Source organism: Hyla sarda, chromosome 11 (assembly GCF_029499605.1).
Source record: "Hyla sarda isolate aHylSar1 chromosome 11, aHylSar1.hap1, whole genome shotgun sequence".
NCBI lineage: Eukaryota > Metazoa > Chordata > Amphibia > Anura > Hylidae > Hyla > Hyla sarda.
Window position 1 is genome coordinate 13,588,455 of NC_079199.1, and position 24,474 is coordinate 13,612,928.

General features: G+C 41.0%; 1 protein-coding gene across 1 annotated transcript in view; it reads right to left on the reverse strand.

Annotated features, from left to right (window-relative positions):
• Window positions 1-1,601: 1,601 nt before the first annotated feature.
• DLK1 (delta like non-canonical Notch ligand 1) overlaps window positions 1,602-24,474 on the reverse strand; it is a 24,494-nt gene continuing 1,621 nt past the window's right edge. The window contains exons 4-7 of the mRNA XM_056545201.1: window positions 10,973-11,033; window positions 10,435-10,565; window positions 8,366-8,507; window positions 1,602-3,936 (exon numbers count right to left, since the gene is read on the reverse strand). Of these exons, the coding sequence (XP_056401176.1) occupies window positions 3,219-3,936; window positions 8,366-8,507; window positions 10,435-10,565; window positions 10,973-11,033 (1,052 nt within the window). The 3' untranslated portion in view covers window positions 1,602-3,218. The remainder of the gene's footprint in view (window positions 3,937-8,365; window positions 8,508-10,434; window positions 10,566-10,972; window positions 11,034-24,474) is intronic.

Sequence of the window (24,474 nt, forward strand, 5' to 3'; positions counted from 1 at the left end):
CCTCACACCAGGAATCACCCAACCTACTACGCAGTTTGGGTAGCGCACTAACCTCGCGATAAATTTCAATTATGGGACATTTTTAATGCCACATTTGGCTTGGGAATGCCTTTGGAGCTGCCCTTGTAATGCAAATTTATGCAAACGTTGCCCCTTGTGTGATCTGTCTCTATTGGCATAGGTCACATGCATCAAGAAGGACCAAAAATACCCAAATGTGGATGTTTATAGAAACTTTGGCCCTTTAATAGATTTATTAGGTTTAAAAAGACAACTTCTGATTGGTAGCAGCAATTTACATGTGAATAAATGGAGCAGCACAGGACGTGGGTAAGATACATGAGTGTAGCAATGTACAAGCTTCTGGGTGGCATCTTACCATCCCTTAAATTACACACGCACTCATTGACAACATCTGTACCAAGGGCATACGTGCCATACAGGCAGCCCATGAGATGGGGGTCAACAATAGCCCTTTCTCCCTTCCTTATGGCCTTATGAATGTGCATGAGCCTCCGGAGAGCCACTATAATAGGAATGTCAATAAATGGGGGGGTCCCAATGGTGAGGATCCAGTAGTCTCATGAATAGGATGGGGAGCTCTTACAATGCATTTTTCCCAATAATTTAAATAGAGAGTAAATAGGGATTGGGATAATTATTGGTCCCTTTTAGTACTGACGGGGCCTTTGGCACATTTATCATGACATATTCCACTGATCTGGTCATATTGGAGGAAATCTCTAATAAAAGCAAATGTTTTGTAAATGTTCTCCACAGGTCGGTTCCCCTTCTTTGTCCCAAATTTGCATATTTGTTCATATAGGTCATTAAAGGGGTGCTCCAGAGGAATATACATTTTTTTTTTAATCAACTGATGCCAGAAAGATTTACAGATTTGTCAATTACTTCTATTTAAAAATCTTTATCCTTCCAGTACTTATCAGCTTCTGTATACTCCATAGGAAGTTGTGTAGTTCTTTCCAGTCTGACCTCAGGGCTCACTGCTGCCACCTGTCCAGAGCCGGAACAAATCCCCATAGCAAACCTCTCCTACTCTGGACAGTTGCTGAGATGGACAGAGGTGGCAGCAGAGAGCACTGTGGTCAGACTGGAAAGAACGACACAACTTCCTATGGAGTATACAGAAGCGGATAAGTACTGAGGTGTCCAATGGAGTAATGGTTAAAAAAAACAAAAAAAAAAGGGTGGTGGGCCCTAAGGACTGGGTTGGGGACCCCTGCAGTCTAAATCTTCTCAGCCGTGGGTGGAGCTTAGGCATCACATGACAGTTTTGGGGAAAAGGAAATGCTATTTGGGTATGAAGTGTAAAACATATTTCCCAATGTCTGGATTATACTTTTATCCAATTTAAAGAAGGTCTCAAAGAGTGATCTCTAAACATGGACCTCCAGCTGTTGCAAAGCTACAACTCCCAGCATGCCCGCACAGCCTTCGGCTGTGCGGGCATGCTGGGAGTTGTTGTTTTGCAACAGCTGGAGGTGCACAGTAACAAGACCACTGGTCTTAAAGGGGTACTCCGGTGAAAACCTTTTTTCTTTTAAATCAACTGGTGGCAGAAAGTTAAACATATTTGTAAATTACTTCTATTAAAAAATCTTAATCCTTCCTGTACTTATTAGCTGCTGAATACTACTTTTTGGAATGCTCTCTGATGACATCACGACCACAGTTCTCTCTGCTGACATTATTATAATAATAATAACGCTTTATTTATTGTTGTCCTTAGTGGGATTTGAACCCAAGTCCCCAGCACTGCTAGGCAGCAGTGCTAACCACTGAGCCACCATGCTGCCCTTTGCATACATCTGCTATGCATGGTTGCTAAAATGGACAGAGATGTCAGCAGAGAGCACTGTGTTCGTGATGTCATCAGTGTTCCAAAAAGAAAGGAATTTCCTCTGTAGCATTCAGCAGCTAATAAGTACTGGAAGGATTAAGATTTTTTAATAGAAGTAATTTACAAATATGTTTAACTTTCTGCCACCAGTTGATTTAAAAGAAAAAAGGTTTTCACCGGAGTACCCCTTTAAGGAAAGGTTAGTTTTAAATATTTCAATTGGGAACCTTACCAAGCATCATACTCATAGGTGTCCAGGAAGCTGAGATATAGGGAGCCCAGGCCTGGTGCAATTAATTTTGCCACCCTAGGCAAAAGCTAATTTTGCCGCCCCTTGACCCCGGTCATTGGCTCCCCTTGATGTATGGAGGCGCGCGATGTCAGGATGTTGGACGGACCCGATGTTGCCGCTGCTGGGGCCTCCCACAGCACCTGGCATTCTAAATAAACGCTGGGTTCCTGCGACAGTGGTTATGATGACACGCCCCCTCCCATACACATGAATGGAGGGGGCGTAATGTGGCGTTACAAGGAGCGTTGCCGTGATGTCACGGTCACGGCCTCAGGCTAGAGGATTTTAAGTTAATAAATTCATCTTGTCCCTGATCCTATTCTTGGTGAAGCGCCAATATACAGGTTTCGTGTTTTAGCTGTCTCTACGGAACGGGACTCAGTGGGGATTGTCGCCTCCATGGCACGTTCTCCATTAATATCTATGGGAGCGCTGATGATGCCCGAGTGCTGTACTTCGGTCTCTTTGGTGCTCCCATTGAAATGAATGGAGCTTGTGCCGTCTGCAGCACACGCTCCTCACTGAGAGCCAAGAGATCCTGTTCCAGAAATCGAGGGGGGTCCCAGTGGTCTTTCAAAGGGTAGTCCGCCCCCTAGACATTTAGATGATAAAATGTCTGTCGCGGGGGTCCGTGCCGGATGACTGGCAATGCGGGGCAGAGGCTCGTGACATCACAGTCACACCCTGCTCCTGACGTCATGGCCATGCCCCCTCAATGCAAGTCTATGAGAGGGGGCGTGATGACACGTCGTCACGCCCCCTCCCACAGACTTGCATTGAGGGGGCGTGGCCGTGACATTACGAGCCTCCACCGCTGCACCCGACGCTCTAAATGAACACTGGATGCAGCAGGGAGATCCTTTGGATAGGGGATAAGATGTCTAGGGGCAGAGTACCCCTTTAAGTGCAGCCCACCTACATTTTTCAGGCTTTCAGTAGCCTTAGACTGAGAAAATGCTTTTGGGTGGTCAACCTTACTTAAAAGTTATGCACGGAACTGGAAATATTGATGACTCAATTGACAAGTAGTCTAAACTTCTGCGCCCCCCCATGGATCCCATTGCATTAAATAGTGGTGTAATTCCTGTTATAGTTAGCAATTTTAACCTTCTCAGGGAAGATCATTTTGACTTCATTGCCGGCCTCTCGGTTGGCCCTCATGTAGAAATCCTTTTTCTTCCGGATAAGGTGGCTGTACTTGGCGTTGGCCAACCAGGTCTCGCACTTTGAGAAGAAAACGATTCCGGTCGTGATGAGGACAATGAGACAAGTTAGAAGACCCAGGACAATGAAGCAGATGATCTGACTCCTGCTGAGGAAGGGGTCCATGTTGTGGACCGTCTCCTTCATTGTGATCTTCAAGACCTCGTGCCCTTGGTGCGGGAAGATCTTGTGGTGGGGCTGAAAATGATAATGGTTGGCCGCCGCGTGGACCTTCCTTTTTGTATTGAGTACATGACACGTAGCTCCTGTGTATTCAGCTAGACATGTGCACTGATATCCTCCGGTACTTTCATGACAGGTTCCTCCATGGGCGCAGGGATTACTGCTACACAATGATGTGACGTTTTTACAAGACGGACCACTGAACCCAACCGGGCACTTGCACTCGTATCCTGTATTAGCATCAGAGCAGTTACCGCCATTGGCACACGGGTTTGGGTTGCAGCCATTTTTCTTCACTTCACAGTTATCACCTTCAAAGCCCAAAGGACACTGACAAGAAGCTCGAGAAGCGAAGCCATTGCTGTCTATGCAGGTTCCTCCATTCTTGCAAGGAGACCTGTAAAGATCATGTGGAAAGTCAAATAATGAATATGAAAAACGATCAAGATGAGAGAAAGGCTCAAACTGCACATTTTCCCCTCCAATTGGAGTAGACATGAAGATACTCTGTGTAATTCAATGTAAAAATATTTCTCCAGTTAATCCAGTGTTTCCCAACCAGGATGCCCCCAGCTGTTGCAAAACTACAACTCCCAGCATGCCCGGACAGCCTTTGGCTGTCCGGGCATGCTGGGGGTTGTAGTTTTGCAACAGCTGGGGGCACCCTGGTTGGGAAACACTGAGTTATAGGGGTACTCAAGATGAAAATTGTTTTTTAAATCAACTGGTGCCAGAAAGTTAAAGGGGTGTTCCAGGAAAAAACTTTTTTTTTATATCAACTGGCTCCAGAAAGTTAAACAGATTTGTAAATTACTTCTATTAACAAATCGTAATCCTTTCGATAATTATCAGCTGCTGAAGTTGAGTTGTTGTTGTTTTCTGTCTGGCAACAGTGCTCTCTGCTGACATCTCTGCATGTCTCGGGAACTGCACAGAGTAGAAGAGGTTTGCTTTGGGGATTTGCTTCTAAAATGGGCGGTTCCCAAGACACGTGTCATCAGAGAGCACTTAGAAAATAACAACTCAACTTCAGCAGCTCATAAGGACTGAAAGGTTTAAGATTTTTTAATAGAAGTAATTTACAAATCTGTTTAACTTTCTGGAGCCAGTGGATATAAATATAAAAAAGTTTTTTCCCGGATAACCCCTTTAAACAGATATGTAAATGACTTCTATTTAAAAATCCTAATCCTTCCAGTTCTTATCATTATCAATTAGCAATTATCTCTGCTGAAACTACTATAATACTGCTCCTATATACAAGAATATAACTACTATAATACTGCTCCTATATACAAGAATATAACTACTATAATACTGCTCCTATATACAAGAATATACTTACTATAATACTGCCTCCTATATACAAGAATATAACAACTATAATACTGCCTCCTATATACAAGAATATAACTACTATAATACTGCCTCCTATATACAAGAATATAACTACTATAATAATGCTCCTATATACAAGAATATAACTACTATAATACTGCTCCTATATACAAGAATATAACTACTATAATACTGCTCCTATATACAAGAATATAACTACTATAATACTACCTCCTATATACAAGAATATAACTACTATAATACTGCCTCCTATATACAAAAATATAACTACTATAATACTGCCACCTATATATAATAATATAACTTCTATAATACTGTTCCTATATACAAGAATATAACTACTATAATACTGCTCCTATATACAAGAATATAACTACTATAATACTGCTCCTATATACAAGAAAACAACTACTATAATACTGCTCCTATATACAAGAATATAACTACTATAATACTGCTCCTATATACAAGAATATAACTACTATAACACTGCTCCTATATACAAGAATATAACTACTATAATACTGCTCCTTTATACAACAATATAACTACTATAATACTGTTCCTATATACAAGAATATAACTACTATAATACTGCCTCCTATATACAAGAATATATCTACTATAATACTGCCTCCTATATACAAGAATATAACTACTATTATACTCCTCCTATATACAAGAATATAACTACTATAATACTGCCCCTATATACAAGAATATAACTATTATAATACTGCTCCTATATACAAGAATATAAATACTATAATACTGCTCCTATATACAAGAATATAACTACTATAATACTGCTCCTATGTACAGGAATGTAAGTTATGTAGCATAAATGTAAATAATATATATTTCATAATTGAGATATCTGTGTTAAGTTTCTCTTGATATAAATATTTTCTAGATTCCGTAGCGTAGATCACAGATCATCTTTATCTTACATCCACCAGCCCCAGTCCTCCCGGTACAAGGTACAGATCGCGGCGCTGGCTCAGGGTTCAGTCTGGAATATTTTTAGCTGTATAGGACGGTAGACATTTTAATTGGATCTGAATTGCAAATGTATAAACTGAGGTAATGAGACCGGAGAACAGTCGCCCCAGAACAGGAGACAGCTGTTGTATTTTCATATTAATGGAATCAACACGTTCTCCAGAGTCCTCTGGATGTGCAACACTAGAGTCACATTCTGGAAGTTTACAGAAACCTGGAAAATGTTCTTCTTGATTCATGAACACGTCCAACATTATAATGACTCCACTGAAGTCAAGTACCGACACAGTCGAGGCAGCAGAGGGCGGTGTGGGGGAGTACTAATACACATTTACTGATGAACTAGGAAGCTAAAGGAGTACTCCGCCCTAGACATCTTATTCATTATCCAAAGGATAGGGGATAAGATGTCTGATCGCGAGGGTTTGGCCGCTGGGACTCTCCGCGATCTTCAGCGTGGCACGCCAGTCATCTGATGTACAGAGCGAACTCCCCGCGATCAGGCATCTTATCCCCTATACTTCTTATACATAGAAGGCAGTATTATAGTGGTTTTATTCTTTTACATAGGAACAGTATTATAGTAGTTATATTCTTGTATATAGGAGGCAGTATTATAGTAGATATATTCTTGTATATAGGAGCAGTATTATAGTAGTTATATTCTTGTATATAGGAGGCAGTATTATAGTAGATATATTCTTGTATATATGAGCAGTATTATAGTAGTTATATTCTTGTATATAGGAGACAGTATTATAGTAGTTATATTCTTGTATATAGGAGCAGTATTATAGTAGTTATATTCTTGTATATAGGAGCAGTATTATAGTAGTTATATTCTTGTATATAGAAGGCAGTATTATAGTAGTTATATTCTTGTATATAGGAGCAGTATTATAGTAGTTATATTCTTGTATATAGGAGCAGCATTATAGTAGTTAAATTCTTGTATATAGGGGCAGTATTATAGTAGTTATATTATTGTATATAGGAGCAGTATTATAATAGTTATATTTTTGTATATAGGAGGCAGTATTATAGTAGTTATATTCTTGTATATAGAAGCAGTATTACAGTAGTTATATTTTTGTATATAGGAGCAGTATTATAGTAGTTATATTCTTGTATATAGAAGCAGTATTATAGTAGTTTTATTCTTTTACATAGAAGCAGTATAAGATGTCTAGGGGTGGAGTACCCCTTTAAGGTGTCACTAAGTCACCATTGAGGCTCAGAGCATCTCATTACTCAGTGATAAGTTTCATCAACCTTTACTTTTATTTTGAAATTGAAAACAAAACAAAGTGTTTCTGAGGGCCCCCTCCATGGTGTACTGCTATTTCTCATTGTCTCCATTTTAGGGGGTGGGAGCAGAGCTGGGCTGTTTGCCAGTAGTACACACACAGGTACTTCCTTCCTTGCTTCCCTAGCTAATCACAGCACAACATAGTGCACTGAACATGCTGACCATGTGCTGGGAGGAGGATTTACACAGTACAGTACTAGATGGCATGTGGAGGAAGAAGGGATTACTTATGTACTTGGTTTGCAAGGTGCTGTGTTAGCAGAAATAATAGAAACTGCAGCAGCAGTGAAGGGGTTACACTAGTTGCTGCTGAAAAGCTAAAGAGAAGGGGAGATTACACTGTTGTCCTGTGGACATACATCTATAGGTACCCTGGCATTTACCTAAAGACCAGCTGCCTAGAGCTTTATATGGGTGGTGAGAGATGAGGAAGCCTTGATTTACCTTTGTGGTTTGTCTTCAGCAGGTGAACTGGCTCAGCTTGCAGATACACAGTACAGGCTTTCTGAGTCCCTCTCTCCCTTTCCTGCATGGGGCATACACAAAGCCCCACTCCCTTTTCCTCTGTTTTGTCCTAGGTCTCTCTGTTACTAGAGACAGAAATCCCATGACAACTGACAGTGGACAGTAGATTGCAGGGAAGGGAGACACCTAGTGGCCAATACATTAGATCTTTTTTTCTCTAGGGCAAGGTGTCGTTTTTGGTAAGTTAAATGATTTGCAAATATGTAAGGAATCACATAGACTATAAAATGGAGAGAAGTTTAAAATTACAGGGACAATGTTTGTGGAAATGAATAGTTTGAGCATAGAACGGCTTGAAGAGTGTCCCCTTTTTGGAGGTACCAGTAACTCTGTGCCTTACATGGACAGCCTATTGGTTTTTAATAGACAACATGTAATGCTTGATTTCCCCTGTGGTGGCGCTGTGTAAAACCTGTTTTTATAAGATTATTTGTATAAAAAGTAATCGCCAAATAGTTTTCGCTTCCTTCCATTTGCCCAACCTACAAAGTAATGGCATAATACTGTTGATGCATAATACATACACTGCTGTAGTTAGTGGAGGCTGCAGGACACAATCATTTTGGAATACACAGGTTTTTGTTTTAGTTTGACAGGGATGACCCCTAAAATTCATCCACTTATTATTTACCCATTTGTATTGCAGGGTCCCCTTTTAACCATGCAGTTTTTTCCTGTAAATCCTGGAGCACAAAGGCAGATGTATCCACCGTCACCCGTTTCGATGCAGGTAGAGTTACTGGAGCAGGGAACACCGGCACATGGATGGATATCTGTGGAACAAATACACAAAGTACATTACATTTATTTTATTTTATAAGTTACAATGTATTGCTCCATTCACACTCAGAGCTGCACCCAAAATCCTGCTGACTGCTGCATCCGCTTGGAAAAGCATTGTGGTCAAGGTGACGATGCATATCTGAGTGGTTGGTGTTGCTGTGTACAGAATGTCCGGCCAAAATTTTTATGTGCGGACAATCCCCAGTGTAAACTTGCCCTTAGAGGGCCCAAATGTCCCTCTGTCACATAACAAGACACAAGTATTAGAGAGAGAGAGCCCTGCTACTGTTTTGCTTTGGGGAAGTTCCGGTCATGTGTCCGCTCTGTGATCCGTCCCACAAGACAAAGCAAATATAGCCAAAATATAAAACATAAAAAAGAGTGATGAGAAAAAAATATCAATATCATACATTACATTAGAAATCATTATATGAGCCCAGAACTCAGAGCTAAAAAAAAAAAAATGAAAAAAAAAAGACAAATCTCCATAAAAAAAACATATTTACAGCCTAAACTCTAGGGGGCGCTATTGTCCTAATTTTCCTTTGCTTGTGACTAGGAAAAGACGTTTTATGAATAGTTAGGTATGAGAAGCTATTTAGAAATAGGGCTCAGGGATATCCCCGACAGGATGACATTTTTAAATGAATGACTTGGGTTTTACAAAAGTAGAAAGCCACCCTGTATTTCAGATAAATCGATGAAAATGACTTTTTTATTATTATTATTATTATTTTTTTTATAATAAAAATTTTGATCATTAATAAATAGAGTGAAATGCATTTCTCATCAGCGTACGCACAATGTACCAGAATGCCATTAAAACAATAGGACCCTGCCGAAACAGAATTTTTGAGCAAAATTTTTCTGCTTGATTCTACTGGGAAATTCCACTGTGCGAATGGGCCCTTAGACTTTCTGGATTACCCAATTTCCAAATTAACAGCCCTTCATTGTAATATTATTAAATATCCCATATTATGAATAGTTATTAAAGGAGAAGTATCATGGGAAAAATGTATCCCCTATCTAAAGTATAAGAGATAAGTTTTTGATTGTGTGGGGTCCGACAGCTGGGACCCTCCATGATCTCCTGTACGGGGCCCCCTCTCTCCCCAGGAGTGACATGTCATGACCCCTGGACGATGTGGCGGTTGACCCCCCCCCCCCCCCCTCCATATCTCAATGGGCGAACCTTCCAGGGCCCGTACAGGAGATTGCGGGGGGTCCCAGGAGTCAAACCACTCGCAATCTTAAACTTATCCCTTATTCTTTAGATTGTATATCTACTTTAAAGGGGTACTCCGGTGGAAAACTTTTTTTTTTGTTTATCAACTGGTGCCAGAAAGTTAAGCAGATTTGTAAATTACGTCTATTAAAAAAATCTTAATCCTTCCAGTACTTATCAGCTGCTGAATACTACAGAGGAAAATAATTTATTTTTGGAACACAGAGCTCTCTGCTGACATCATGAGCACAGTGCTCTCTGCTGACATCTCTGTCCATTTTAAGAACTGTCCAGAGTAGAAGAAAATCCCCCATAGCAAACATATGCTGCTCTGGTCAGTTCCTAAAATGGACAGAGATGTCAGCAGAGAGCACTGTGCTCGTGATGTCAGAAGAAAGCACTGTTTTCCAAAAAGAAAAGAATTTCCTTTGTAGTATTCAGCAGCTAATAAGTACTGGAAGGATTAAGATTTTTTAATAGAAGTCATTTACAAATCTGTTTAACTTTTTGGAACCAGTTGATTAAAAATAAATAAATAAAAAAAAATTTCCACCGGAGTACCGCTTTAAGCATAGTTTATGAATTTACTAGAGTCAGGTTGTGAGTGACTTCTAGTAACTTTTTTTTATGAGAGATCCTTGAAATCCTAATTTTGGAATTTTAGGAATTTGTGTAAATGATTTTAGCACCTATGTTGCAGTGGCTGCCGATCCAACCCTCATCACAGACGCACTGCCAGGGTTTAGTACAACTTCCATGGACACAACCAGGGAATGGGATACACTGGTCACAGAACTGTCCTCTCCAGCCAGCGTGACACCTGCAAAAAAGATAATAAATAGAGATGAGCGAACTTACAGTAAATTCGATTCGTCACAAACTTCTCGGCTCGGCAGTTGATGACTTATCCTGCATAAATTAGTTCAGCTTTCAGGTGCTCCGGTGGGCTGGAAAAGGTGGATACAGTCCTAGGAAAGAGTCTCCTAGGACTGTATCCACTTTTTCCAGCCCACGGGAGCACCTGAAAGCTGAACTAATTTATGCAGGATAAGTCATCAACTGCCGAGCCGAGAAGTTCGTGACGAATCGAATTTACTGTAAGTTCGTTCATCTCTAATAATAAATCAAAACTGATATACCTAGAGCCGGCCCCACGGGGGCAGAACATAGTAAAGGGATTCATAAAATACCATTGTAAAAAAAAGACATCCCCTGCACAGTACATACCTGCATTCCCCAGGATTCTCACAGTAGCCATTTGTTGGGTGGCAACCAAGCCTGCACGCTCCTAGAAGACACACATTATACGGCATGTTATCATAATTGACTTTAAATGTTGGCCACATACACACATGGTGGTGGCTCTTCAGCCTGTGCGCCCACATTGGTGTTTTCACTGTGTTTCTTTGTTTACATAATTAGACCCTAAATTGTCTGTGTGGGCTCCGCAATGTGATTAGTGTCTCTAGACTTAAAGAGATTATCCAGGGTTTTCTAAAAAAAAAAAATGTGGTGCTGGGGCAATGAGAAAACAGAAAAAAAATCTATACTTATCTAGCCTGCTCCCCCAGCTCCTGTCCAGACCCCTGATCCTCTCTCTTCTTCCTGCTTCTCAAACAAATGCTTGGTGCAAGATCTGCCTGCTTAACCAATCACTGGCCGAGCGGGTCACCACTGTGGCCAGTGATTGGATTAGCTGGCAGGTACTGTACCCTCATTTTGGAAGCAGGAAGAAGAGGGGGACCAGATGGGAGCTGTTGGGGGACTGGGTCTACGTAAGTATGTTTTTTTTTTTTTTCTATTTCCTCCCCACGCCAGCATTATGTTATTTTTCAGAAAACACTGGATAACCCCTTTAATCAAATCGTTTAAAAACACTTTCATCTCATATTTTACATGCATCTCACATTTTTACGGCAAAAAAAAAAATAGCTATTCTTTTCAGCTCAATAGTATTAAGACCATTAGCTTATACTTTCACATATATCAATTCAATTACGGTTGTAATATTAAATGACATCCTGTTTTATTTTATTTTTTTTGGGGGGGGGGGGGGGTTCAGCCAGAAAAACAGCCATATTTTTATATTGTTATTATTTTTTTTCAGCCATAAAAAACTGCCATTTTTTCCACATTTTTTAAATAAAAATCTACAGACTTTTTTATTTTTACTTTTTTATTTTTTTTAATGACTGAAAGTAACAGCTGTAAATATTGTGTAACTCTCTTACCGGCTCTCATCCTGCTCATGCACCTTAAAGGAGTACTCTGGCCCTAAGACATCTTATCCCCAATACAAAGGATAGGGGATAAGATGTCTGACCGCGGCTGTCCCGCCGTTGGGGACCCCGGCAATATTGCATTCGCCACCCACCTCTTTGAGCTGCATGCCGCGCTGACAGCGCGGCATGCAGCTCAAAGAGGTGGGTGCCGAATGCAAGATTGCGGGGGTCCCCTGCGGCGGGACCCCCGCGGTCAGACATCTTATCCCCTATCCTCTGTATAGGAGATAAGATGTCTTAGGGCCGGAGTATCCCTTTAAAGTAGTGTAGGAAAAGTGGAAATAGTGCATCTCCGTTCTCTGTTATTATGAAGGGGCACTAGGCCTGATGATCTTTTCTCACTCACTTTTTTTCATTGTGAGTTGCATAGAGCATCTGCTACACACCTCACCCGCATGTGGTCACTATTGGTCACATTATTGTGCTAGTGATGCCACGATGTCCCTAGCAAAGTTGTACAGCCATTGGCCAACGCATGCCGGCAGGACTCTACCCAGGGTATTTTCCAATAAACAAACTTACTGCATGAACATGTTGTGTCCCGGTACAGAACGTGGTTCTGTACAGTCCTAAAGTCCCCTCAGGTAGAGTCCCTCAAGTCCACAGGGCTCTCCTTCAGGATCCCCCTAAATCATTATTATGGTTACTATTGTACATTAACCCCTTAAGGACTGTGGGTTTTTCCGTTTTTGCATTTTCGTTTTTTTCTCTTTGCCTTTAAAAAATCATAACTCTTTCAATTTTGCACCTAAAAATCCATATGATGGCTTATTTTTTGCGTCACCAATTCTAATTTGTAATGACCTCAGTCATTTTTCCCAAAAATCTACGGTGAAACAGAAAAAAAATCATTGTGCGACAAAATTGAAAAAAAACCTGCAGTTTTGTAATTTTGGGGGCTTCCGTTTCTACGTAGTAAATTTTTCGGTAAAAATGACACCTTATCTTTATTCTGTAGGTCCATACGGTTAAAATGATACCCTACTTATATAGGTTTGATTTTGTCGTACTTCTGGAACAAATCATAACTACATGCAGGAAAATTAATACGTTTAAAATTGTCATCTTCTGACCCCTAGAACTTTTTTATTTTTTCGTGTATGGGGCGGTATGAGGGCTCATTTTTGCACCGTGATCTGAAGTTTTTAACGGTACCATTTTTGCATTGATAGGCCTTATTGATTATTAATTTTCAAATGATATAAAAAGTGACCAAAAATGCAGTATTTTGGACTTTTGGAATTTTTTTGCGCGCACGCCATTGACCGAGCGGTTTAATTAATGATATATTTTTATAATTCGGACATTTCCGCATGCGGTGATACCATATATGTTTATTTTTATTTACACTGTGTTTTTTTTTTTTATGGGAAAAGGGGGGTGATTCAAACTTTTAATAGGGGAGGGGTTAAATGATATTCATTCACTTTTTTTTCCCTTTTTTTTTTTGCAGTGTTATAGGTCCCATAGGGACCTATAACATTGCACACACTGATCATTGTTATCCCATAGGGACCTATAACGCTGCACACACTGATCTTCATCATTGATCACTGGTTTCTCATAGGAAACCAGTGATCGACGATTCTGCCGCATGACTGCTCATGCCTGGATCTCAGGCACTGAGCAGTCATTCGGCGATCGGACAGCGAGGAGGCAGGTAGCTGTCCTGTAAGCTGTTAGGTATGCCGCGATTTTGCCGCGGCTATCCCGAACAGCCCACTGAGTTAACCGGCAGCTTTCACTTTCGGTTTTAGCCGCGTGGCTCAGCTCTGAGCGCGCGGCTAAAGGGTTAATAGCGCGCGGCGCCGCGATCGGCGCTGCGCGCTATTAGCAGCGGGTCCCAGCTTCACTATGACGCCTGGCCCGCCATGATATGACGCGGGGTTACCGTGTAACCCCGCGTTATATCACGGGAGCACGACCAAGGACGTACCAGTACGTCCTTGGTCCTTAAGGGGTTAATTCTGTATGTTTATTTCAGGTATTGTACGGTGAATATAAGCTATGTGCAAAGAATATTAGGATGTTTAAACTGTATAGGACCTTCCTAAGGTCATGTGATATGTCATCACCTGATACCCAAAGTTCCAGAGGCACAGGTAACCACAGGCAACCAGCTACCAATGGTCTTTAGTCCAGCCCCTGATATATAAAGGGCTGTAGTCTCCACACAGTCTCTTGGTTCCTGGTCTTCTCTTGGTTCCTGCTCTTCTCTTGATTCCTGCTCTTCTCTTGGTTCCTGCTCTTCTCTTGGTTCCTGCTCTTCTCTTGGTTCCCGCTCTTCCCTTGGTTCCCGCTCTTCTCTTGGTTCCCGCTCTTCTCTTGGTTCCTGCTCTTCTCTTGGTTCCCGCTCTTCTCTTGGTTCCCGCTCTTCTCTTGGTTCCCGCTCTTCTCTTGGTTCCCGCTCTTCTCTTGATTCCTGCTCTTCTCTTGGTTCCTGCTCTTCTCTTGGTTCCTGCTCTTCTCTTGGTTCCCGCTCTTCCCTTGGTTCCCGCTCTTCTCTTGGTTCCCGCTCTTCTCTTGGTTCCCGCTCTTCTCTTGGTTCCCACTCTTCTCTTGGTTCCCGCTCTTCTCTTGGTTCCCGCTCTTCTCTTGGTTCCCGCTCTTCTCTTGGTTCCCGCTCTTCTCTTGGTTCCTGCTCTTCTCTTGGTTCCTGCTCTTCTCTTGGTTCCTGCCCTTCTCTTGGTTCCTGCCCTTCTCTTGGTTCCCGCTCTTCTCTTGGTTCCCGCTCTTCTCTTGGTTCCCGCTCTTCTCTTGGTTCCCGCTCCTCTCTTGGTTCCCGCTCCTCTCTTGATTCCCGCTCTTCTCTTGGTTCCCGCTCTTCTCTTGTTTCCCGCTCTTCTCTTGGTTCCTGCTCTTCTCTTGGTTCCTGCTCTTCTCTTGGTTCCTGCTCTTTGTTCCTGGACAGTAATGCAAGCACAAGTCCTGGACAAGTCCAGTCCAGCTAGGCCAAAGCCTACAAGTCTGCAGCCACATCTAATCTGTAAGTCTCATCTATGTCTACATTTTAAGTCCCTACTGTCCCTACAAAGTGATAACAGTAGCACAGTGGCCTGCATCATCATCAATACAAGTCCAAGCAAGCCTGAGAGGTTCCCTGTGTCCCTGTGGTCTCGAAACGACGGCCCTCCAGAGGTTGCAAAACTACAACTCCCAGCATGCCCGGACAGCCGAAGGCTGTCCGGGCATGCTGGGAGTTGTAGTTTTGCAACCTCTGGAGGGCCACATTTTCAAGACCATTGCTCTAAGAAATAGACAGGACTGGATTTACCATCAGGCCATAGTTAATCCTCCGCAGCGGGCAGCCCATGATATACAGTAATGGCTTCTGATGCCAACAATCATTAGGTTCCTCTCTGTAGAGCAAAGGGATGAAATATACACCTTTAATGGCGTCGTATAAAAACTGCAAATGGAATGTCGCTACCAGGAATTGGTGTCGGGCGCCGTGCTGGGATTACGGCGAACGAGTGTAAATTTATGATGGGCTGTGCTAAAACTGTGCAAGAACGGAGCATTAATATGTACGAGGCCTATTTGTATATTTTCATATTTAATAAATCCATGCTGACTACAGGGAGAGATATGTCGCCCGCCGAGAGTCCAGGACACCCCTCCCTGTAAGGCCTTAAAGGGGTACTCCGGTGGAAAACTTTTTAAATTATTATTTTTTTTAATCAACTGGTGCCAGAGAGTTAAACAGATTTGTAAATTTCTTCTATTAAATAATCTTTATCCTTCCAGTACTTATTAGCTGCTGAATACTACAGAGGAAAATCTTTTCTTTTTGGAACACAGAGCTCTCTGCTGACATCACGAGCCCAGTGCTCTCTGCTGACACCTCTGTCCATTTTAGGAACTGTCCAGAGCAGAATATGTTTGCTATGGGGATTTTCTTCTACTCTGGACAGTTCTTAAAATGGACAGAGATGTCAGGAGAGAAAAAAATTCACAGTAGTACCCCTTTAAAGGGAACCAGCTCCAAAAAGATCTGCAATAAAGTCAGGGTGTAATGGGGAGGCGTAATGGAACTTTTCTGCACCAGCTAAAAAAAAAAATGTATCAAGTTGTGATGGGAGTTGTAGTATTGGAACAGCTGGAAAAGGCTGTCGACGCATGATGGGAGTTGTAGTTTTGCAATAGCAGGATTTAGCAATTACTGTATTTTCTTCCGGCTGTTATTAGTATAAGTATTAATAGTATGAATAATAATAATAATAATAAAAGATACATTACTACATCTTATATTCTTACCATTAGTTGTATTTATTAGTGTAATTATTATTACTAGCAATTATTGTATTTCTAGTATCATAATAATAATAATAATAGTAATAGTAATAATAAGAGATACATTACTACATCCTATATTCTTACCATAAGTATTTATTATTGTAATTGTTATTATTAACAATAATTTCATTTCTTCTGGCTGTTATTAGTAGAAGTATTAAAGGGGTACTCTACAGTAAAAAAAAAAAAAAAAATTTAATTAACTGGTGCCAGAAAGTTAATCAAATTTGTAAATTACTTCTATTTAAAAATTGTAATCCTTCCAGTACTTACCAGCTGCTGTATGCTCCACAGGAAGTTGTATTTCTTTCTGGAATTCTTTCCTGTCTGACCACAATGGTCTCTGCTGACACCTCTGTCCACGTCAGGAACTGTCCAGAGTACAAGCAAATCCCCATAGCAAATCTATCCTGCTCTAGACAGTTCCTGATATGGACAGAGGTGTCAGCAGAGAGCACTGTGGTCAGACTAAAAAAAAGAGAACTCCGGAAAGAAATACAACTTCCTTTGGAGCATTCAGCAGCTCATAAGTACTGGAAGGATTAAGATTTTTAAATAGAAGTAATTTACAAATCTGTTTAACTTTGTGGCACCAGTTGATTTAAAAAAAAAATGTGTTTTCCACCGAAGTACCCCTTTAATAGTATGAATAATAATAATAAAAGATACATTACTACGTCTTATATTCTTACCATTAGTTGTATTTATTAGTGTAATTATTATTATTAGCAATTATTGTATTTCCAGTATAATAATAATAATAGGAATAATAAGAGATACATTACTACGTCTTATATTCTTACCATTAGTTGTAATTATTATTATTAGCAATTATAGTATTTCTAGTATAATAATAATAATGATAGTAATAATAATAGATACATTACTACATCCTATATTCTTACCATTAGTTGTAATTATTATTATTAGCAATTATAGTATTTCCAGTATAATAATAATAATAGGAATAAGAAGAGATACATTACTACATCCTATATTCTTACCAATAGTTGTAATTATTATTATTAGCAATTATTGTATTTCTAGTATAATAATAATAATGATAGTAATAATAATAGATACATTACTACGTCTTATATTCTTACCATTAGTTGTAATTATTATTATTAGCAATTATAGTATTTCTAGTATAATAATAATAATGATAGTAATAATAATAGATACATTACTACGTCTTATATTCTTACCATTAGTTGTAATTATTATTATTAGCATTTATTGTAATTCTAGTATTATAATAATAATAATAATAGTAATAATAAGAGATACATTACTACGTCTTATATTCTTACCATTAGTTGTATTTATTAGTGTAATTATTATTATTAGCATTTATTGTAATTCTAGTATAATAATAATAATAGTAATAATAAGAGATACATTACTACATCTTATATTCTTACCATTAGTTGTATTTATTAGTGTAATTATTATTATTAGCATTTATTGTAATTCTAGTATAATAATAATAATAATAATAATAATAAGAAAAGATACATTACTACATCTTATATTCTTACCATTAGTAGTATTTATTATTGTAATTTTTATCAGTAACAATAACTGTAATTCCTTCTGGCTGTTATAAGTAGAAGTAGTATGAATAATAATAATAATGCTACATCTTATATTGTCTCAATACTGTCTGTTACTGTAATGAGTATTGTTAGCGGTAATAACGTTCTCCCGGCTGTTGTTAGTAGAAGTATCGGTATAATTGCAGTATGTGGCGGTGGTTTGTGTTGGGCGCTCATTACGCCGTCCTCACCTTGCCCCTCTTGACCTCCTATCGGTTGTCATCGGCGGAGCTATAAATACCTGCAGGAGCCCAATTATTGTCTCCTCTGTTTCTGCTGGAAGTAAACGCGTTGCACGTCTCCGCGCAAAATAAAAGGAAACGTCTTTCCAATCTGAGGCCTCTGGAGGCTGCGGAGGAAAGTCACATCTCTTCTTTATACTAAATATAAAAGTCAGGCCGACATATGGCGAATGATCAATCGGAGATTGGGATCAATGCGTAATAACCCATCATCATGGTTGAAGTATATAAGCGCCTTAAAGCAGTGTTCTCCAACCTCTGCAAAACTACAACACCCAGCATGCCCTTGACAGTCTTCTCTCGCTGTTACAACACTACAGCTGCCACTATTGTTTATAGCAGTGTTTCCCAATCAGGATGCCTCCAGTTTGTTGCAAAACTGTGGTGACCCAGTACGGAATACCGTATCCTGCACATCCTGTCAGGCAGATGTTGCCTTCAGGGTCCATTCTTGGGCCCACTACTCAGGACTCAATATATTATATTATTATGCCATTGTTGTTATTCTCAAATTTTCTATGTTACTGTTTCTTTAAGTGCGGAGAAGGTGCAGAGTGGATCAGGTGACCTGTCTGCCCCAATGGGAGTCCTCCAAATTGTACTGTATGTAGTATAGGGGGGAGGAGGAGCTACCCAGTCTAGCTCCAGTGCTAGTTGTGAGCTGAACTCCTGAGGTACAGTCCCGAGAAGTCATAGAGGAGTGTGAGGTGATCTGAGGAGGCCTCAAGCTAATCAGAAGTCTAATCCTGCATCAGGGGAAGTTGTGTAGTTCTTTCCAGTCTGACCACAGTGCTCTGCTGCTGCCACCTCTGTCCATGTCAGGAACTGTCTGGTTTGCTATGGGGATTTGCTTCTACTCTGGACAGTACTTGACATGGACAGAGGTGGCAGCAGAGAGCACTGTGGTCAGACTGGCAAGAACTACACAACTTCCTCTGGAGCAAACAGCAGCTGATAAGTACTGGAAGTAATTTACAGATATGCCCAACTTTCTGGCACCAATTGATTTTTTTTCCCCACCGGAGTACTCCTTTAACTCCTTCAAGGCATTGTTTACCCATTCTGTGGCTCTAATGCTGTTGCAAAACTACAACTCCCATCATGCCATGGTGGTCGTCAGCAGTCAAGGCATAATGGGAGGGAGTTTTAGTTTTGCAACAGCAGAAGAAGGCTGTCAGGGTGTAATGGGGAGGTGGAAAGGAACCATGATTTGGCACCAGCTAAAAGAAGTTTATCGAGATATGATGGGAGTTGTAGTTTTGGAACAGCTGGAAAAGGCTGTGAAAGCATTATAGGAGTTGTGTTTTTTTTTTTTTTTTGTGCAACAGTGAGAAAATGATGTCAATGACATGATGGGAGTTGTAGTTTTGCAATAGCAGTATAAGACTATCAGGGTATGATGATATTTTAACAGCTGGGGATGGGAAACAATGCCTTAAAGGGGTACTCCGCCCCTAGACATGTTATCCCCTATCCAAGGGATAAGGGATGACATGTCTGATCGCAGGGGACCCAGCCGCTTGGACCCCCGTGATCTCCGAGCAGCATTACGAACACGGAAGCCTGTATATGAATGGAGTGGGTGTGATGTCACGAACACAGAAGCCCCAAGCTTTTGTATTTGTAACACCGCAGCCTGGAGATCACGGGGGTCTCCAGCGGCGGGACCCCCTGCAATTACACATGTTATCCCTAATCCTTTGGATAGGGAATAACATGTCTAGGAGCGGAGTACCCCTTTAAAGGAATTGTAATAAATTATAAAAGGCACAGCTACTTCTTTTCGCACAAACAGCTCCACACGTGCCCACAGGTGGCATCCGGTACTACAGCACAGCGTCATTCAAGTGATTACAACACCAACCCACAGACAGAAGTAATAATAGATCTAAAAGGATGCAGCTGATGTATGCTACAGTGTTCCCTCAACATACGATGGTAATCCGTTCCAAATGAACCATTGTTTGTTGAAACCATCGTATGTTGAGGGATCCGTGCAATGTTAAGTACAGGACAGTGGTCTACAACCTGCGGACCTCCAGATGTTGCAAAACTACAACACCCAGCATGCCCGGACAGCCAACGGCTGTCCGGGCATGCTGGGAGTTGTAGTTTTGCAACATCTGGAGGTCCGCAGGTTGAAGACCACTGGTATTGGAGGTTATACTCACGTGTCCCCGCCGCTCCGGACCCGTCACCGCTGCCCTGGATGTCGCCTTCCATCAATGTCACCACGTCCCCGGGGTGTCCCCAACGCTCCGGCAAGGCCTCTGCTTCCCCGGCATCCGCGCTCTCCGTCGCCGCCATCACGTCGCTACGCACGCCACTCCTATTGGATGTCAGGACGGCGTGCGCAGCGACGTGATGACGACGATGGAGAGCGCTGACGATGCAGGGGATCCCGAAGAGGACGGTCCGGAGCCCCGAGGACAGGTAAGTGATCGTCAGCGGACCACACGGGGCACCGTAAACGGCTATCCGGTGGCAGCTGAAGCAGTCTGCGCTGCCGGATAGCCGTTTATGCGATGGCCCCGACATACAAAAGCATCGTATGTTGATGCTGCCTCTGAGAGTGATTGTATGTTGAAATGATCGTATGTCGGGGCCATCGTAGGTCACTGTATATGTTCTGGCTCTACAGCTCCTTCACTAAGATGTAGCAGTGTTGACTTTGTCACCTACAGCCCTATGGAAACCACAGCGGTAATTTTAACATCAGTTCACAGCTTCACTCTGCTATATTACAGCTGGAAAATTAGTGTGAATGTCAGAAAGTGAGTGTTATCTCCCTGCGGGAAACAAGAATGCGAGTGACTTACAGCAAACGTTCAGACAGCAAAGTGTAAGATACGGATTTCTGGATTTTACAAGTCATAAAATCTCATCAGATTGCATTTCCCAATGCACCAGGAAAGGGAAAGTTGGGGAATGCATTTTCATATGGGAAAGTTGGGTGACAACTACCATGGCCATCATTATAGCAGGTCACCCATCCTTTCTAGAGCCCTTAAAGGGGTACTCCGGTGGAAAACTTTTTTTTTTTTTTTCCCTAATCAATTGATGCCCGAAAGTTAAACAGATTTGTAAATTACGTCTATTAAAAAATCTTTATCCTTCCAGTACTTATTAGCTGCTGAATACTACAGAGGAAATGACTTTCTTTTTGGAACACAGAGCTCTCTGCTGACATCACGAGCACAGTGCTCTCTGCTGACATCTCTGTCCATTTTAAGAACTGTCCAAAGTAGGAAAAAAATCCCCATAGAAAACATATGCTGCTCTGGTCTGTTCCTAAAATGGAAAGAGATGTCAGCAGAGAGTACTGTGTTCCAAAAGGAAAATAATTTCCTCTGTAGTATTCAGCAGCTAATAAGTACTGGAAGGATTAAGATTTTTTTAATAGAAGTAATTTAAAAATCTGTTTAACTTTCTGGCACTAGTTGATAAAAAAAAAAAATTTAAAAAAAAAAGTTTCCGCCCGGAGTACCCATTTAATGGCAAAGGTGTCTAATAATACATCCACGTTTCCCACATTCCTGAATGGCTGTGCAAAATTTGCCTTTCAGGACTCTGAGAAAGCTGAGAGACAACCCCATAGGCATGCTGAGAGTTGTAGTTTTGCAGCAACTGAAGGTCCACAGTTCCAAAATTACAACTCTCACTACAACTCTTGCAGTGGTCTCCAAACTGTGGACCTTAAGCTGTTGCAAAACTACAACTCCCAGCATGCCCAGACAGCCGTTGGCTGTCTGGGCATGCTGGGAGTTGTAGTTTTTTAGCAACAGCTGAAGGTCCACAGTTCCAAAACTACAACTATACATGTGATGCACAATGGCTCACCTTGTCACCTCACTTTAGGATGATGGTCACAATTGTTCCAGACGTTTGCGCATGCGCAAGATGGCCGCACAGGCATATGCATAAATGGGGTACCCCCTTCAAGTGTCATTTCCACCAATCTCACATGTTTGGGAATAACAGGGGACCCCTTTCTTATACTGGGTACCCCTGCACTACAGGGGCTGCAGGAGCCCCCGTTACGCCACTGGTGGGCAACTGAAATATGTCACCTCTTACTCCAGCAGAAAACTGTGTGTTTCAGGTCCTAAGTTCATCTTCAAGACCTCTACTTGCTGTCAGTGAATGGGAACAATCTTTTTTACACCTATAGGTCGTAAGCTAAACAGTCTGGATTCCATGCGTTGTAACTAACTACTAAAGGAGTACTCCGGAAGAAGAAAAAAAAAATTCAAATCAACTGGTGCCGAAAAGTTCTACAGATTACTTCTAATTACTTCTATATAAAAATAGTACTCTGCCCCTAGACATTTTATCCCCTATCCAAAGGATAGGGGACAACATGTCTGATTGCAGGGGGTCCCCAGCGGCCGACGTGGCACCCCAGTCATCAGGTTCACGGAGCGAACTCTGCTCTGTGCCGGATGACTGGCGATCACAGCCACCACGCCCCCTCCCATAGACATGAATGGAGGGGGCGTGGCATGACTTCATGATCACAAAAGCCCCAGGCTTCCATGACCGTAACGCTGCAGCGCCGGCACGGAGATCGTGGGGGTCCCAACATCTGGGCCCCCCCCGTGATCAAACATGTCCCTATCCTTTGGCTAGGGGATAACATTTCTAGGGGCAGAGTACTCCTTTAAGCCTTCCAGTACTTATCGGCTGCTGTATGCTCCAGAGGAAGTTGTGTAGATCTTTCCAGTCTGACCACAGTGCTCTCTGCTGACACCTCTGTCCCTGTCAGGAACTGTCCAGAGCAGAATAGGTTTGCTATGGGGATGTGCTCCTACTCTGGACAGTTCCTGACATGGACAGAGGTGGCAGCAGAGAGCACTGTGGTCAGACTGGAAAGAACTACACAACTTCCTCTGGAGCATACAGCAGCTAAGTACTGGAATATTTTTACATAGAAGTAAATTACAAATCTGTATTACTTTCGTGCACCAGTTGATTTGAAAACATATTTTTTTTCCCTCCGGAGTGTTCCTTTAAGACAGGAGCAAAGCGCGCTTCCGGGCCCAGATCAATCTCATGATGTATTGATTAATTATGGATAACGCAAGAGATTCTTCACTTTCCGTCTACATTTCGATAAACAAAGATGCATTAAAATTAATTAGAAATCTGGTTGAACCGCTGACATTGGGATTTGTGAATTAATGAATCGTCATTGCATAATTCAATATTGCGCTGGATCCCAGGGAGCCAGGGGGAGGGGGCGAGAAAAAAAGATGGATATATCTGCGCAATATATCAACAGGATTTTCTATTAACAGCGATAAATAATATCGAGTGGTGCGGGCGCTCGCTGGGGCTGAATTATGGGATGAAAGGTTACGATGCGGAGAAGGGGGAGAGTGACAGCAACGTACTGGTGCATCGGTGGAACTAATATGGGCATCGCTAGGGGTAATTAGATGCAATTATTCAGAAATGAGTGCGGCTACAGGGTGATCCCCTATACTGGAATATTGTTATGTACTATAAGGAGTTTGTACTATAAAGGGCAATATTCTATATAGGGTTATTTTCCACATATAGTGCTTGATATAAGGTATTATATACTTTACAGCAATGTTTTTCAACCAGCGTACCTCCAGCTGTTGCAAAACTACAACTCCCAGCCTTTGGCTGGGAGTTGTAGTTTTGCAACAGCTGGAGGCACCCTGGTTGAGAAATACTGCTGTACAGGGTCAGTTCCTATCCAAGCTTATTTTACAGACAGGGATCAGTGATTGTCAATATAATATTTTTCATAAAAATATATATATTCTATATAGGGTTATTTTTTCCATATAGTGCTAGATATAAGGTATTATATACTAAAGAGCAGTGTTTTTCAACCAGCGTGCCTCCAGCTGTTGCAAAACTACAACTCCCAGCCTTTGGCTGGGAGTTGTAGTTTTGCAACAGCTGGAGGCACCCTGGTTGAGAAATACTGCTGTACAGGGTCAGTTCCTATCCAAGCTTATTTTACAGACAGGGATCAGTGATTGTCAATATAATATTTTTCATAAATATATATATATATATATATATATATATATATATATATGTGTGTGTGTATTATATATATATATATATATATATATATATATATATATATATATATATATATATATATATATATATATATATATATATATATATATATATATATATATATATATATATATATATATATATATATATATTATATATATATATATATATATATATATATATATATATATATATATATATATATATATATATATATATATATATATATATATATATATATATATATA